Source organism: Erithacus rubecula (assembly GCF_903797595.1).
Source record: "Erithacus rubecula genome assembly, chromosome: 5".
NCBI classification, from domain to species: domain Eukaryota; kingdom Metazoa; phylum Chordata; class Aves; order Passeriformes; family Muscicapidae; genus Erithacus; species Erithacus rubecula.
This window is the reverse complement of record NC_136687.1, coordinates 15,218,727-15,237,380: the sequence shown is the minus strand read 5'-3', so window position 1 is coordinate 15,237,380 and position 18,654 is coordinate 15,218,727. Positions and strand designations below refer to the sequence as shown.

The following is an 18,654-nucleotide window of genomic DNA, read 5'->3' as shown; positions in this document are numbered from 1 at the left end:
ACTGGTCCTTAAAATTTAAAAATTACATAGGCAAATGCTGCACTGAAAAAGCAGCAGCCAAAAGATCCAAGCAGCCTTGCTTTACCAAAAAAAAAGGAAAAAAAAAGTTTGCCAAGTTGTAATAAGGACAGTGGAAAGGACAAACAGAATGACAGTTTGTTGCTCAAGATCGCTAAATACAGAATAACTTTAAACTTGTGAAGTTTCTGATCTTCTTGTACTAGGAGTCCATGAATGAAAATTGAATTTGTCTCTACAGTAAATTTGAAAGATGAATATGCATAGATATCAATACTATTATATATACAGTTATACATATATTTTTCTATCTTCACACATTTATATACAAGAACGTCTCTATATACAAATATAAATATATAAACTGAAATTTTCTGTTCAAATCAGTAAATAGAATTAAAACACTTAAACAGAAGTTTGCCAAACAGATTGAAATCTATTTTCCTGCTAAAACCTGGGGTACTCTGAAAATATTAAATATTAGGTATGTCCATTGTAAATTTTTTCAAAGACACAGTAGAGAATATCATTATTATTATTAATAATAGTATTATTATTAATAGTAATGGTTTTATTACTTCATTCTTTACAACTGAAAATTAGCAAATAGGGTTTTCTTCCATTTTCAATGTGTTTGAAATTTTTTTTGTGCCATGGGTCAAACCCACAGCTGCATCTCATTACAAAAGAAGCCCTTGGAGAAGGATGTAAGAGCACCTCCCAGGCTTTAGGCAGCACTTCAGTGAGATCTGTGAATCTGCTCCCCCAAAAAGGGGACTTTCCCTCAGTAGGTTTATGGAAAGAATATGTACTCTAACCTGGATGCTGTTTTCACTTTTACATGCCCAGGTTATGTTGCTTTTTGCAAGTGTGAATTTTAGGAAAGAAATACACATAACAGAGACTCATGTGCACATTACACTACTGCATTTTCTTGAGCAAGGACATACTTATTTCCAAGACAGGGGTCGTTGGTTTGCTGATCACAGAGCGGTCCGGTCCATCCTCCTTCGCACTCACAGGAGAAGCCTGACTGGCTGGTAGCATGGCATGTGCCATGCACACAAACTTTCTTGTGGCAAGGCTCACAACCTGGCAGAATTCCCACTTGCAGTGGCACATTTCTGAAGTCCTGGAGTTCACTGTTGATATAGAGATTACGGATGCAGCCATGGAAGCTAGTGCCGTTCTGCCCTGGCGACTGCCGTAAAGCTGCTATGTTATTTTTCACAGGCATGCCTAGGAAATTGATAATAGCAAATAATCAGTGCAAAAATACCACCATTTTCTATACCAATTCATCTATTTTTAAAACACTTTTAAAGGAATGCTTCCCCTTAATTAATTATTCTTAGCTATTCAGACTAGAACCATGAACAATAGTCTAGTTTTTGGAAATTGTCCTGGTTGTCAAGCATGTGTGTAAACCAGTTCCAAACCTGTAAGTCTCTAAGTCACACTTAAAATATGAATATAAGACTTCATCAGAAAGGAAGCTCAGAGCTGTGAAAAGGTGAGCTTTGCCTTGTTTTGACTTAGTGCATTTAAGGCTAGGATAGCACACAGTTTCTGAATCCCAGAAAAAAAAATGTTGTTGAAATTTAGCAGCTTATATGTCTTATTTTTTTGTAAGCTGAGATACTCAAATTCAGAAGAATTTAGTAGGACCAGCTCATCAAAATGGAGCTAGCATTTCAAATGTGAAGTATTGCTACGGAAAATTTATTGGAAAGGACAGTATAATAGGCTGAAATTCCAAAACCAAAAATACTTTTTTTCTTTATTAGCATGTCTCAAACACAGATTAATAAAATAAAGCTAAAATCTATTCATAGTTTACCAATACAGTCTAAAACATCAAGCTACTTCAACATCAAGCTACTTATGTGTATACACTTTTAGATAATGCAAATGTCCCCAGTGTTGACCATTGTCAAAGTAATTGCTCTGTTACAGTCTATAGTTGTTACAGGTGTAATTAGAGCAGTAGGTATATGTGATATACTTATCTTGTTAATCATTCAAGAATGATTCAAAAGGAACATTACTATCAAACTTTTTATTCTAAACATGAAGTTTCTTCTACTCCTACCCTCTGCTTGTTTTCTTTTAACTTATTGCCAACATATTAGCCTATAGTAGATAGTTCTTAAAATACTGCCTTCTAATAATGAATACATAAATACCAAATGAGTCCTGAGACTCTCAAGTAAAGGAAATCAAAGTGCACTGAGCATTGCAAAGGATTTGTTTACCTGAAAATAAATATTTTTATTAGTTGCATAGGTTTATTCCTAGACAAAACCAACAACTTTCATTCTGGTACTTAGATAATGACAAGAAAACAGCAATGTTCTGCATAGTTGCTCCTTTACCATGTAAACTGATACTTCTAATAGTTTTCTATATTACTCTGAACAGTTAAGAGTCATGCAGAAACACTGTGCAACCTAATGAAGTAGATCTGCCTTTCATTTAGAGGTTATTGCAATTTCATTTGTGATAGGCTTCAGTGATTGTAGAAAGGAACAATATTGTATCCATACTGTTGAAGAACCTAATCTTCTTTGATCTTATCAGTTAAGGAAGTGTATTGGGTTTGTGTAGCCAGGCTTTGGGTAGTGGAGGGGCCACAGGGGTGGCTTCTCTGAGAAGCTGCCAGAAGTGTCCACCATGCCCCAGAGAGCCAGTGCCAGCTGGCTCCAGGATGGACCTGGCAAGTCTGCCTAGGCCAAGCCAGGCAGGGATGGTAGCAACAGCTAGGAGATAACACAGCTATGAAGGAAAAAAACCTCAAAGGGTAATTGTGCAGATGTGACCAGAGAGGAGTGAGAATAAATGAGGAGCAACTCTGCAGACACTGAGGTCAGTGAAGCAGGAGGGGAGGAGATACTCCAGGCACTGGAGCTGAGATTCCCATGCAGAGCCTGTGAGGCAGCTGTGGATGTTCACAGGGGAGTAGAGATGCTGCTGCAGCCCATGGATGTTCACAGGGAGCAGAGATCCACCTGCACCCATGGATGTTCACAGGGAGCAGAGATCCACCTGCACCCATGGATATTCACAGGGGAGCAGAGATCCACCTGCAGCCCATGGATATTCACAGGGGAGCAGAGATGCAGCTGCAGCCCGTGGATGTTCACAGGGAGCAGAGATGCAGCTGCAGCCCATGGAGGAGGCCCATGCCAGAGCAGGTGGATGCTTGAGAGAAGCCTGTGACCCCATGGGCAGCCTGTGCTGGAGCAGGCTCCTGGCAGGACCTGTGCAGAGAGGAGCCCCCACTGGAGCAGGTTCTCTTGGACTGTGACCCTATGGGGGCCCATGCTGGAGCAGCCTGCTCCTGAAGAACTGCACACCATGGGAGAAAAGGGAGCAGTTTGTGGAGAACTGTCTCCCATGGCAAGAACCCCACTCTGGAAGAGGGGAAGGTCTCCTTTCCCTGAGGAGGAAGCAATGGCAGAAACAACTTGATAAACTGACATAACCCATATTCCTCATCTACCTGCATTGCTTGCAGGAAAGAAATAGAGAATTGGGAGAAAAAAAGTTAAGTCTGAGAAGAAGGGAAGGGTGGGGGGAGGGTGTCTTTATGAAATGTTTTACCTCTCCTTATCCTACTGTGATTTGGACTGGTAATACATTCAATTAATTTCTTCAGGTTGAGTCTGTTTTGACACATCAGTAATCGGTGAGGGATCTTTACTGTCCATGTCTCAACCTATGAACTTTCATTGTATTTTCTCTCCCTTTTCCAGTTGAGGTGGAGGAGTGATAGAGTGGCTTTGGTGTCAGCCAGGGTCAAACTGTAAAATAGTCTTTGAACTATTATATTTAAGGACTCAGACTACAACAATCATGAGTTTCCATTTCCTCACATCTACTTGCCATATTCCCAAACCAGGGGCAGGGCAGAGTCATCAAGGCCCCTTAAACCCATTTTCTCCCTTGAAAGCCACACTCAGCTAATGTTCATAGGAAATGCTTGAAGTATCTCAGCAGTATAGATGCACTGAACTTGCTCTTTGTAAAAAAAAAAAAGGTGTCCAAAACTAAGCACACAATGCAATGCTAAACCAGATATTACAATTGAAAGTGCCAGGAAACCTAGATGTGATTTCTGGGAACCATATAAGCATGCATGTATGATACCAGGCAATAGCTGGTATATCACACACAATTCAAAATTTTTTTTTCTATGTTCTCTAATAAGGGAGCCATTTGGAAACACAAAGCAAATGTGCACAAACTTTCAGCCTATACACTTTTGCTTCTTCTAGCAAGACACCAGATGTTGGAAGGCCAAAGTGTGTGTAAAAACTGCTGATGTCCTTTAGCAAAATATCTTAGATAATTTTTATATAAGATTCTTTACCAATTTGGAAAGAACTGACATAGAAACAATAGAGACAAATATTTCAGATCTACTTTTAGCAAGGAATAATGCCCACCCCCTTTTAAGCTTTTGGACACTGAACCCGAGTACAGGTAAATTACTGTTCAAGGAGGCAAATGGTAGGAATGTCTCTTAAATAACAGTCACACAGTAAAACTGTCGAGACAAGTATCTAATTCTAGAAACTGCCAGAAGAGAGCAGGCACAAATGAGAAGCAGCTGATACTCTACCTGTCTCAGAAATAGGGGCATCCATGAAAGAAGGTGCCACTCTCAACTAGTAAAATATGCTCTAATTTCTGTGAGAAGAATGTGAAGTATCAGTGATGTCTGCGACTCCTTTGAAGAATTTTTGAGAAGAAACAGATTGTCCCTTAAGATTTCTTATAAAGCCATGCACTTTCAATAGGATTTACTGAAATTTGTTACAGAAAGACTGAAAAATAACAAGCACGTGTATTCGGACCAAACAAAAGAGCCATACATTTGGAAAAGGCAAAAAAAAAAAACAAACCCAAAATGTATACATTGATTAGCTCACTTTTGGTAAAAATAATGTTAAATTGCCCCTTTCAAACCATGCTAAATATTGTGACCCCAGAGCAACGTTAAAAAAAAAGAAGTGGAAAGGAGGGAGAGAGAGAATGAGAACACACACTGTACAAGGACTTGCTGTCAAGTCTGAATTTCAGCCTGCCAACTGAGGTGATGCTTATCAGAAATGCCATTTTAGCAGGAAAGTGGTAAGAGTAAGTGTAAGCTACATGATGATTTAGGTGTCAAACTAAGACTTTGGCAAAGATAAAAATACTGAATAAAAACCTAGTGAGAATTTAAGTTCTTAACTGATGAAAATGCGTAATCAAATTCTCTAAAAAATCTAGATATAGTTGGATAAGAAAAAAATTATTGAATCTCCAAAAGATGGTTAATATGAAGTCTAAAAATTACCCATCATGAAAATTTTAAAAATCATAAACAGATAAATTAGATAAAGAAGAGGAAAGATAAAGAGCTGGGCATCAACTTCTTGGATTTTTTGGTGGTTTTTTTTTTTTTTTTTACATTTTGTTACAATGTGTTCTATGATAGATTTTCATAATTTTTGCATCAACATTTTCTATGACAGCAGAAATAATTGTCTGTTTGGACCTGAATGTTTAGAGTTATAGTAGAATGAACACGGGACCTCCCTAAAGAAGATGCACTAGAATGCATGCTGCTCTTAGGTATCAAACCACTAAGAGAAAAGAATTTATTTCCAAAAGTTATTCTTCTGATACTTGAAGATGATGCAGATTAGTAGGATTCTGCTAATGGAGGCACAGATCTGCAGGGTGAAGAAGAAATGAAGAGAACCATATGTCACAAATCAGCACTGCAGTGGTAATAGTGTGCTCAGAATAAGTGTTTACAGTTGGCAATCTGGGCTGATTTCATCAAAAGGTGCTTATAACAGACAGGAGGATTATTGCTCTGCACTAAGCTCAGCTTTCAAGCAGCACAATTGACCTCAGCAGTCATTAAACAAATTGATGTTGACAATATAAGTAAGCAAACACACAGTGTCTTATGAGAGTCTAGGACCTCTTCTTCCAAGTGTGGCACAGGACATTCTGCAGAGGTGATGCACAAGAAAAAATGCAATGTGCTTCTATGAGGGCAATCCTCATTTGAAGGCATCAGTACATCATACAAATGGCATAGTTTTTTGCAAGGAGGCAAGATGCTTAAGTCTAAAAAGTTTTTCTCAGACATAAAAGTATTAGGCAAAATGAAAAAAAAAGTATGTATTTTTTTAACAGAAGGAACAGATCAGAAGGAAACTCCTTACATGCCTCTTATAAGAGTATAATGTTAAACTAAGTAGAACATGAAAATATGCAGCATTTAAAAATTATTTTAAAACCACGCTGAATCTCTGATCACTAAGAACTTAGACTTGTTACCTAGTGAGGAGGCACTAAGTGTTGGCTGAATTTTCTGACTTAGATTGCACAGACCCATCAGAAATCCAACAGGAACTTCCAGTAAAAACAATGTGCTTGAACTCATAGTTCTACAGAGTAAATGGCATCAAATGATCAAAACTTTTCAAATACTTTAACTGCTCAAGTTAGAAAATAAAGAATTTTTCATTTAATTGTTTTTTTCGAAATAAACAAAACCCAAGCCCTGACAGATACAGTGAGGCAACTGTCTGGGCACATTCTTACCTAGGCCCTAACTCCTATCAGCCCTAAGCAATAAGATCTCCAGACATAAATTACACTTCATGGCTTTATACAATGCTGTAATTTCCTGCAGATATCACTACAGGGAAATAGGAATTTAAAATGAGCAAAACAGAATGCTACCATCCCACACTTTCTGAATAGGCATTACTAAATCTTCATGCAGCTAAACAATTAAGTTAAGCACACTTCTTCAGTACAATAAAAGGCTAAATAACAGCAGAAAATTACAAAATTTTACAGTCATAAAAATAAACATAATAAAAAAAAAGCAACAAGTGTAGTTTGAGGACATAATATTTCTTAAAATTGGAGCTATTGACTTTAACTGCCAAAGTTTCATCTTAACGAAAGATGAATGTCAATGAATGAGTCTCTTCGAGAAACACAAGAATGTGTTTCTTAAAGCATGTTACCAGAATACATTATCTATAATATCTCTAATAAGAATCAGTAAGATCCCTCTTACCTCCTACATACAGCGGAGAATCAAAATTCAGAGTGGATTGCTTGGACAAATTGGTAATTATCTTGGGGCTTCCTCCATCAATAGACAAAGATAGAATCTGATCCATTGCTAGCAGCTCCACAATGTGGAAATTGCCATCATTAATTGTTTCCACACTGCAAAATAAACATTAATAATAAACATTTGATGTTCAGGTTAGAATATTTTTTTACCTTTTTCCCCTATAAGAGTCAATAGAGTTTCAGGATGGAATAGAACTTCTCTAGGAGTGAATTCTCCTGAAAGTTACATTTTAACCAAAGACATGCACATATGCTAAAAAGCCAATACAATACCACATCCCATCTTCTGCACTAAAGGGCTGGAATACTTTTTCTATGAAAACAAGAGAGAGAGTTGGAGTTGTTCAGCCTGGAGAAGAGAATGCTCTGGGGAGACCTTATAGCAGCTTTATAATATCTAAAGGGCTTATAAGAAGGACTTTTTAATAGGACCTGTACTTACAGGACACAACTTTAAACTGCTTTAAACTGAGAGAGGTTAGATATAGATCAGATAGAAACTATTAAGTAAAATAAGTGGCATAAAGAAAAAGTTCTTTAATATGAAGGTGGGCTAATAAGAAACACTGGGACAGGTTGCCCGAGAATTTGTGGACTGTTATTGGAAAAGCTCAGGATCAGGTTGGATGGGGCTTTGTGCAACTTAATGTAGTGAAAGTTGTCCCTGCCCATAACAAAGAAGATGGAACTAGTTGATTGTTTAAGGTCCCTTCAAACCTAAACCATCATGCGATTCTAATGTTACTTCAAGATCGTATTTGCATGCAACTCTGTGTGTATCCCACATTTTTCAGAGTATTGGGTTGGCATATCTTGCAAGTATGAGGCCTGAGTCAACTCCAGTGATACATAAATCTAGTCTTTCATAGAATATGGAACTGCATCTAACTTTAGTCCTGCCAGACAAAACCATATCATGGAGCTGCCAGACAGCTTCACTGACACTTGCAATAAAGTTATTTGTTATCTTTATTGGGCATGTTTATTTAAGTGTGTTCATCTTCTGGCTAGTACAGTGAATATGAATATTATTTTTTTTCTTGTCTACACATACAATTTCCTTCTGTTTAGCAACAAGATATGAACTCACTAGTAGGAGAATGCCTGAAGGTTTTCAAGGTGAAAATGCTTGTTTCAAGCATGGTGCTTACCCTGCATAAGGACAAGCTTGCTGTACCACTAGGCACAAGAAATGGCTGCCAGTGCTTTTCAGCCTCAATATCTACAGAGCAAGTGCTTAAGGGCAGGAACTACTCTGCACTTGAACACAGTTTAAGTACATCAGAGAAGGAAGAATATCATTAGTCAATTCTGGGCTGAATATATCATTGTACTTGCATAATGTGTAGTCCATTTTCCACTGACAAAACAGAGCTGAATATATGCAAGGAAGGTGTGAGCTGTAGTAGAGAGATCAGACATTAAAAGTATTCCCATGAAAGCCTTTATTTGTTTCAGGGCACCATCAAATAAGTGCGCTTAATCCTTTGAAAAAAAGTTATTTAAATGAACCAATTGTGTGATAGCCTGAAATGGACAGTCACACAGTCAATTAGCTCTTCTCATTGAGAAAGCAGCATAGCTGAAAGGGATTAAGTTCCTAAATCTCAAGGCAAAAATCAAACAAATTACCTTAAAACATCCTTAGTGATGTTTTAATTAACCTAACTGCTTTTGTCCTGGAACAAATCAGCAGCACACTTGGTTGTTCACAGCTGTGACACATTAAATAGCTTCTTAGCCATTTATTACCAACTCTGTGAACAGCCTCTGCTTGCTGTGGATCAAAGATCTGCATTGGTAGCATGCATGCTTTACATAAACCCAGCTCTATTTGAGAGTGCAAACACATGACAGAGCAGACACTGGCACAATAAACACTTTATGGGAACTGCCCAGGAGGGGGACTGTCAGCTTCCATGGGGGAAAGGAAATGGTCAGAGTTTATAATTCCTAAAGAGAAAGATTTATTCAAGGTATCAAGAGGTTTGTTTGCCCTGATCAAGCAATGTAAAAGTTGCTATGATTAAAAAACTTAATACATTTCAGTGAATATAGGTAAAAAAAAAGTGCTAAAAAATCAAATTCAGGAAGCAAGAAACCCTAATGTAATGCTCTTGTTTCAAGGAAACTTATTTTATGACTTCTAAACCTTTCACTCAATAGCATTTAAAAGAATAAGAGCAACATAGAAAATGCATTTTAGAGCAAGGGGTCATTCAAGGGATATACAAACCATATTTTGTAAAGGGAATGTGTCTCTGATAAGAGTGATTATTAAAAGCCTCTGGTTTAAACTGTTTCCCTGGTAAAAACTTACTGCAGAAAGGGAAGCCCTTCTAGGTAAGGATGTTTTAAATTGAAGGGGAAATAAACTCAAGGCATATCTGCAATATTTCCTGCCAATGCACTTACATTACTTCTAGCCCATTTCCCATTGGAGATATAAGAGCTGAATGCATAGATTGTAATGAAAAGCTGTAAGAAGAACTGATTTAAGGCTTCTGGTACTCTGTAGAAGAATAATGAATGGGAAGAAATAGTCCCACATTTCCAATAAATATATGATGAAAACTAGTTCACAGAATGAAAATATTTTTTTCTTTGTGCAAAAACCAGTTAACCTTTAAAAATGGATTCCCAGACAAAACAAAATACAAACGAATCAAATTCCTCCAAATAATCATCTCCAATGAATGAATATTATTTATTGGTCCTGGCAGTGCCATCACCTCATTTCTCAGATTGACTGATTAGTGCTTTGGGATGATGGCACTTCCTGCAGTCAGTTGCCATGAACTGGGAGCATAGGAGGAAAACAAAAGGGAGGGACTGAAGGAAGGCCTGGAAACATTCCAGTCGACAGCTTTAATAGGTAACAATGGTACAGAAAGACTGTACATTAGATTACAGCATGTAATGAATGGATAAAAAAAAAGTAAAGACCTTAAAAAGGGCAGGAGATATTGGGAGGGTAAAATGGTAAGAACTGGAAAATAACGAAGGGATTTTAGCAAAACTTGTAAAAGATTCTGTGCTACAACAAGCTCCCTTCTAGAACATGAAATAGAAATTAAACACCTATCACCAGGTACACATATATAGCTAAATACAAATGTGGAAATGCATATATGGCTTCCAAAATAGAATGATGAAATCAGAGACTCATTTAGGCTGGAAAAACCTCTAAGTCCAACAACTAAACCAGCACTGTCAAGTCCACCACCAAGCTATGTCTATACTCTTTTAAATACCTCCATGAATGGACTACACCACTGCCTGGGCAGTCTATTCCAATGCTTGACAGCTGTTTACATGATGAAATTTTTCCTAATATCCAATATAAGCCTCTCCAGGTGCAACTTGAAGCCTTTTCCTCTTGTCCTATTGTTTGTTATTTGTGAGAAGAGTCTGACCCTCACCTGGCTACAGTCTTCTTTCAGACAGTTGTAGAAAGAAAGAAGGTTTGCCCTCAGCCTTTCCTCAACAGCCGAAGACATTCACTACACTATCATACTATTACATGATAGTTTTCAAGTATCTCAGAAACTCACCTTCATGTTTATTAGAAAAGAAATGGTGGTTAATTCCAATAACACAAACAAAAATAATGACACTAAATCACTGTATCACTCTGTAACGTCACTATATTTCCCACCCCTTTCTTCACTACACTTGCATTCTTCATTTGTCACATAATTCAAAAGAGATGATCAGCTATGTAGGGAAGATGCTTATTATTTTGTAAAGCTAACCTAATTGGGACTGTTTGTTAATTGGTCACTTGGTTATTAACTCCTTCCATGTTTATGTTTGGTTGGGTTTTTTTTTGTATGTGTGAGTACTGTTTTTCAGTTTTTCTCTAGATAACTATAATGGACAAGCGTGAATTATCAGTATTCATTATATTTCAATAATACCAGAGAAAGCATTAAATTTATGAGAAGGAAATATATGTTTTGAAAAGGTAGAAGTATTCTAGATAGATTAACGAAATGGGAGCCAAATTCACTTGGAACTACATATGACCCTCATTCCTATTGCTTCTTATTCTCAGACAGATGTAACTATTGAAAACATCAACAAATTTAATTAAACTCCTGAAAAAAGAATCTGAAATTCTTGTGCAGTCCTAACTCAGACAGAAAAGAAAAAAAATTATGATTTTGAATAGCAGTATAATAATTTATAAAAATAATTTATTTTCACTGAAATGTCCCTAATGGAATGCAGAACAATGTCACTGTTACAAACTCTAGAAAGCAAATATACCTATATAATTTTACAACAAAAGGTGTAAATAGAGCAAAAAGAAGATTCAAGAAAAACGGATTTAATACTTTCCTTTACTTCAGACAGTAATTTTAGTACCAAGAGGGAAGTCAGGGCCAGGAAGTGATGCCTGTTGTCTTTCTGCTTACTGTTGCAATGACTGTTTGTTAATTCTTGTGAAGTGATACAATACCTCCCAAAAAATTCAGGTGGTAATCTTTCAGAGAACCAGAGAAAAATGATTAAAAAAAACCCCTCAAAGATTATGCTACAGAAGGATTCTTTCTCTTAATGACTTTGGAAGCAAAAGCTATTTCTTTTTCAAAAGTAGTGTCTTTTTTTCAGAATCAAGTATTGAGTTTTCTCTTCACTTGCCAGGGGAAAATCCCACATTATATGACTGCCTAACAGAGAAGAGAAGCTTCTATTTAATTTCTGCTTATACAGTGTAATTTTTCATTTTACTCAGTACAGTAGGAAATTATTTGGCAGTTACAACAAAGAAAAAACTCCACTGCTCCATATGAACTTTACACAAATGTATAAATATTCTGTTGTTAGCTAACTCTTATTCTGTTTTAATGCATCAAATAATATATTATTTTTCTGACATATCTGTCTGTTAGAATTACTTGCCAAGCAAATCACATCTTTTGGCAAGAAGTTTTAAGTGTCTGACAACACATTAATTTGCATGCATTTTTTTAACCATGCATTAAAAAATGTGGCTTTGATATAAGTAATGAATCTATATTTAATTTCAGTTACAAATGTGCTTCATCCAGGTTCACCTGTAAATAGCAGAGGCTGGATATGATCCTGTGTCATAGCTGACCCTCACTCTACCCCGGTACAGTTCCACTGCTATATGATCCTTATCGCCTTTGTACAGCAGGATCCCACTGTCTTCATCTGTGGCAATCTAGTTAAAAGATAGAAATATTTAGAAATAACTAAAATTAGGTATTTAATCAAAATTAGGTATTAAGTGAATCTCCAAATTTACTGCCATAGTCTGTTACTTCATTATAAAATTCTTTTTTGAAGGACAACCTGACAAAACTCTTTCTTACCATATCAATAAGCCCATCTACTTCAATATGAATATATAGTTACTGCATTAACTCCTCTAGATTTCTAGCTCAAACAGTGAAAAGCTCTTTAAATAAGCCAATGACCACTTTGGGTAATTTTCCACATCCTGAAAAGTCCTTTACTCTCTTTTCCAGAAAAAAAATCCACAACAGAAGCAAGCTTACCTGTAGAGTGATATTGGTTTGAGGGCGTATCTTAGCTGAAGGGATTTGCAGATAGGATTCTTTGTTGATGAAGTTTATACTAATCAGCTTTTCACATTTCTCACCCTGGTAGCCTGATAAACACTGACAGATTGGTTCACTTTCTTTTATGATACACTGGGCCCCATTTTGACATTCATAGTTATCACAAGGGCTGGTGCGAGGCAGAACCATAGGCGGCGAAAACTCACAAAACAAGCCACTGAATGAAAACAGAAAACAATCAGTTCCCAAAAAAAACCAGCTTTGACAGAAGACATACATGTTTGTGCTGACTGCAGATCTTTCTCACCTGTACCCTTCTGGGCAAATGCACGTATATCCATTGACTGCGTCGGTGCACTGCGCTCCATTTTTACATTTGTTGTCCTGGCAGTCATCAAAGTCAATATCACAATGGTCACCTACATATCCAGGTGTGCAATCACACCTGTAAAACAGCAAAGCAAATCAGATAGCACAGTGCCTTTTAACGATCCAGTGTGATTATGAAAAAGTTCAGGAACAACTATATTGTTCAAAAATCAAGAAAAAAAAGCATTACTAATACTTTGTGTGCAAAGACTATATAGTTTAACCATACTATTAGATGTGGAATCTATAGATGTAACAAATATAGGTTTGCTAGTTAAAATGTTTACACCCCTGCTATTATATCAAAGAAATGTGTGCAAATCTAGAGAGCCTTCATGAATAATTTATACAGTTTTTAGAATTTATGAGCAACATAGAATGTTACAGGATGTTATTAATGGCTTGAGACACAAAACATAATCAATATGCTTGGCTGGTGAAACCAAGAGAAATAATCTAAAGTATGTACTGATGGTTATTTTCTTTGTCAACCAAACAGCTAAGAACAGACCAATGGTCCATTTATGCACTTTAAAGGTTATGCATAATTTTTTTTGCTCTTAAAGTTCCACCAGTCTGATTTACTACAAATACGTCCATGGTTGGTAAACTAACAGAAGTCTCAAAACCATCACTTGTCTTCCCTGAATCCCCAATGATCTAGAAACAGCACATCCTCAAGAGAGGATGTAATGATTTTTGTTTGTTGGGTGTTTTGGGTTTTTCTTCCTATGTGTAACTCTCATTGCTAAGGCTATTGGCATTTCTTCAGGGAATTCTCATATATAGGATTGAGTGAATGCAAAGAACTCTGACAAAAATTAAAGGAAAATATTAAAAATCCATGCATCCATATGATACTTTTTAAAATTAAGATTTCTTTAATTCATTTCATTATATCTTGTGATATATACCTCTTCAGTGTTATTTCTTTCACTATCTAAAATTTGCTCTAAGCTGGCAAGAGTGATTTTAAATGGCCATGTAAGTTTAAATTTTACTTCAATCAAATATGTCTCATTTTTTATTGAACAACAGGTATGAACAAGATAAGGGAATGAGAATATAAAGCATCCTATTAAAAGTCTGACTGAGAAACATCATTAAGTATATTGTATGTGCTATTTTCTGATTTAAAAGTAACAGGAAAGATTAATGAACTGCACAGTAAAGATATTAACTAGGTTTATTGAAGTGGCATGAAAAAACAAACAAAATACACTACAACAGAAACCAAACTTTTCTATTTTCCAGATGGAAACTATCAACTTAATTTCACATTCAACTGAACATGTAATACTTTTTGCCATATTTTAAATAAAATGTCATTTCATAAGTAACGAGAATGACAATAAATAATCTGATTTTAGCACAAAAGCATGCTGTGCATAAAACAGGTACTTATGAGAACAATGCAAGTCTGCAGGTTTCCTGTATTTATTAGACTAAAGCCTATTACAACAACTTTAAATTGTGCATACTAATTAATCATGATAAGGATATGGTGTAATTAAAGATTAGTTTTCCCGGGGAGGGATTTCTTTACTTTACTTTACTTTATACCTTTTTTACTTTTTAATTTCCAGTGTGCCTTCCAAATAATCTCTTCCAAAATTACTTCTCTAAAAGCAATATAATTATTCCACTTCAATTAAATGCAATTATTTTCCTACTGCTCAAACTCCTATAAGGGTGTTGTATAGACCATCCTAAAGACTATCCTGTGTTTCTATTTAAAATCTGGTTGGAATTAAACCTTTTAAGGATCATTAAAATTCAGTAAAACACACTTAAGATAATAATGCAACTTTACATGAAAATAATGGCCTATTCTGCCAGAAGGTTTAATAATAATCAAAATTAGTACTTTGAGATTTGAATTAGCTTCCACTTAAACAGAAAGAAAGGAAACTAGGCCTATGATGGAAAAATACAAACTTTGATTCAGTTGGACTCTAACAACATTTCAGACTTACTTGTATCCTTTGGGTGTCAAAATACACTTTGAATCATGCTGGCAAGGATTCAGGTTTTGGGCACAGAAATCTAATTTCTCCTCACAAAGCTCACCTGAAACATAATGTATGATGTCAATTCAGTGAAAATATCACAGTGACCTGAAAATAGCAATGAACAGAATTTTAAAAGCAATGGCTACAAATTCCTTTGCTAACATTAAAATATGCAAATTTCTTTACATAGTAATAAATACCTTTATAATAAATACTAATAAATAAATAAATGGTAATAAAGATATAATAAGAATAAATAATAATATACCTGGTAACTCCTTTATAAACAATATAAAGTTCAACATAAATCATCTATACATGGATATAAATGTTAATTTTGTAATTATTCTTCATTTACAATATTTATCTAGCTCTGTTATATAACAACACTAGTGACTGAACTCACTAGAACAAAAAAGCCATCAATATGCTTTTCTTTTACTTATTTCTAAGCACATTACATACAGACATAGCCAGATTTGCACTATCACTATAAGTAATCTATTACCTGAAAAAAACCTGTTAATATCACTGCATGTCAATACAATTCCAATTATCCAAAAATGAATATTTGTTCTCTACTTTTCCTTAAATATGACTCTCCATTTTTTGCATTTGTTAATGTACCATAATTATCTATAATCTGTTCTGTGAAAAGAAGAGAAAAAAATGATCTACATAAAATATCTATCCTTCCCTGCTGATAGAGGCAGTGGCTCTAATTTCCAAAATGGGCTTATAATCTATAAAGTATTTTAATATAGTTAAAACTTTTTTTTTATTTGCAATTTTATGAAAAGGAAACATAAGTTTGTAAACAGATCAACAATATTTTGTTCCCTAACTTATCAGATGATACCATGGATCATGCAATTGATAAACTTGTCACTGGTTTTTAAGCTAGATATACTTATTCCAGCATCCATATGAAGCATATATGTGTAATAAACAGGTATAAGCCCTGTGCCTGCTGAATTCAGGGACTGACAGGTCTATCAAACTCTAAAGCTATGGAAGGAGTAGGGCTGTCCCTGTCTTTGTCCAGTAATAAAACATGATCTGGCAAGCAAAGAGAAGTAGAACTGTACACTACAATGGGAAAGAAAAGAGCAAAAGAAAGGAGTGAATGATCAGGCACTTTACTGCTCAAACTGAACTTGCCTTCAAAGAGGCAATATTTGATATCCCTCAGTTTTACTGAGCTGAGCATGGCAGTGGCTTGTAGTGCAGTGGACAAATAAACAAAAACATAAAAAGAACTGAGGAAGAGTCTATATTAAAGCAAGGATGGAGAAAAAGGCAAAACTGAAACAGGAACAAAGATGGTTATGCCAGTTAAAAACACAACTGAGAAACATATTGTAAGTGCAGTAAGACATGGGACCTCTATATCTTCAAAAATGAGAGGACAAGCCAAAAAACAATGAGACAAGTATTTTGCAGCAATTCAAAAGATCCAGACTGGCTCTACACTAAGATTAAAAAAAAAAAAAACAAAAAAAAAGAAGATAAATAAGTAAATAAATAAATATCCCATTCCCAATCCACAAGAAGCGCATTTTCTCAACAAACCAAATTAAGGTTTGAGCTAACATAAGAAAATGGCCCTCATGAACAGGTCACTTAAGAGCCTCAGGAAAACTGTGAGTAACAACATGACTTAGTCAATATATGTAGGAAACTGAATGGAGATCAAATGCAGGCCACTGAAGATGACTAATACAAAGGATTATAATTCTATCCTCAAAGCCTTTTCAAGCTCTCAATAGAATTATTAGTCTGGAAATATGCAACTGTTATGACTAGGTCAGTGCACAAAAAATCCTGAAATACCAGGGATTGTTTTCATCCCATGATACATTAAACAAAACCCAGATCCCTTTCTTTTTTCAAAGGGTTTTGTTCAAACAAATACATATAGAAGAGGTCTTCAATGCTGTTCTTCACACAGCATTTAGTCAAACTGCAGAACTTGTAATCACTGAAATATGTTCAAAGACCAGCAGTGTTTAAGAGTGAGATATAAGTATGGGAACAGTGAGTTCAGATTTCAAGGATCATGGGAATAGAATAAGCAAAAATGACTGTTGTTTTAACCTAGTTTGTGCACATTCCCATAGTTAAAAATGTATGTATGTGGATATATATGCAGACATATATACACCTATACAAATATCTTATTATAGCACATATTGTATATTAAATTACATGCAGAACTGAAAAATACATGACATCCCAACTACAAATAATAAAAATATGGTTGTACAGTACTGACAAAACCTTGAATAAAGCACCTCTAAATATTCCCAAGATTATTAAATCTGAAGGCATATCAGAGAGTTTCTGAAAGTGACAAATTGAGCCTATCCCCCAAGCAAGGCTGGAGCTTGCTGTCTCTTACACATTCACAGCAATATTCAGAGCAAAGAAAACCAAACTATCTAGAAAATGGCAATTTAGGAGTGGCATAATAGGAATAAGCATTCTTACCATTCCTGTCAAATTTATTAAACTGACTTTGCTACAGGACATTACTTTGGCTTAGATTATCTATCATTGGCACAGATTTTTGAAATAACTTGAGTGGCAAATAGTTTTACCCAATAGTGTCTAAGCCTGTATATTTCTCTAAATCTTCCCCCAGGTACTTAAAAAAATGCAGGATTTCTTAAAGTACACTGCATTTTAGTATTCATAGGTTGCTGGCCCTAATATCTTCAGAACTATACTGAAAGCTGAATCACCTCATATGAAATGCTCAGGGGCACTTGAAATCTCCTTATTTCCCACTCTTGGCTGTAAATCCTACATAATGATTGGGCATTTAAGTTTTAAACAGGTTTACAGTTTTGAAAAATGTCCACTTCAAATTATAAAATCAATGTTACACTACCAGACACACTGCAGCTAAATAGCTTGCAAACATCACCAGACATTTTTGAGATTATGGTCAGAGTTTGATCTGAGTACTCAGTAGAAAAGCACATAGAAGAAAAACTTTTTATGCTGTGACAGCAGAAAAGTAAAGTAACTTTTCCCTTGCATTTGCTAATTGTATGCATGGTGAATCATATCCCTGGAGTTTTAGGTGAGCAATCTGTAGCAAACAGGAAAGAGGATGTAGCAAGAGACTCATGTAAAAATGTTATGACCATAAAAGTTAGCTTTACTTATAGCATAACTTTTAGTGAAAAAAAAAAAAAAGTAGCATTAATGACAGACTTGTACACAGAATCAATAAAGAAAAAAATCATGATAGAATCCAAATATGTACATCAGATACTCAATTTCTGAATGAAGATGTAAATATCAGAAGAACAAGCCAAGATAACCCATATTGCAAGGTCTTGTACAGCTAATAGATAATAACTGTTAATATTAACAAATGCTAATAGATCTATATTCTGAATGGAGCATTCTTATGGCCAAAATAAACCTGTTTCTGAAAAAGTTAATAGAAAAGGTAAATAAATTATGGGACATGGAATCTGAACCACTGAGGAGTATAGTTTCCTGGTAAAGAAACCCCTCCTTCAGCATAC

The 18,654-nt window shown here is 35.5% G+C and overlaps 1 protein-coding gene across 3 annotated transcripts in view; it reads right to left on the bottom strand.

Moving 5' to 3' along the window:
• The window catches only part of SLIT2 (slit guidance ligand 2), a 258,823-nt gene that overhangs the window by 6,243 nt on the left and 233,926 nt on the right, over positions 1-18,654 (bottom strand). For all 3 annotated transcript variants that reach the window (XM_079306865.1, XM_079306863.1, XM_079306864.1), the window contains 6 exons: positions 15,077-15,170; positions 13,039-13,176; positions 12,708-12,948; positions 12,240-12,370; positions 7,115-7,269; positions 969-1,257 (listed from right to left, as the gene is read on the bottom strand). In XM_079306865.1, the coding sequence (XP_079162991.1) occupies positions 969-1,257; positions 7,115-7,269; positions 12,240-12,370; positions 12,708-12,948; positions 13,039-13,176; positions 15,077-15,170 (1,048 nt within the window). The remainder of the gene's footprint in view (positions 1-968; positions 1,258-7,114; positions 7,270-12,239; positions 12,371-12,707; positions 12,949-13,038; positions 13,177-15,076; positions 15,171-18,654) is intronic.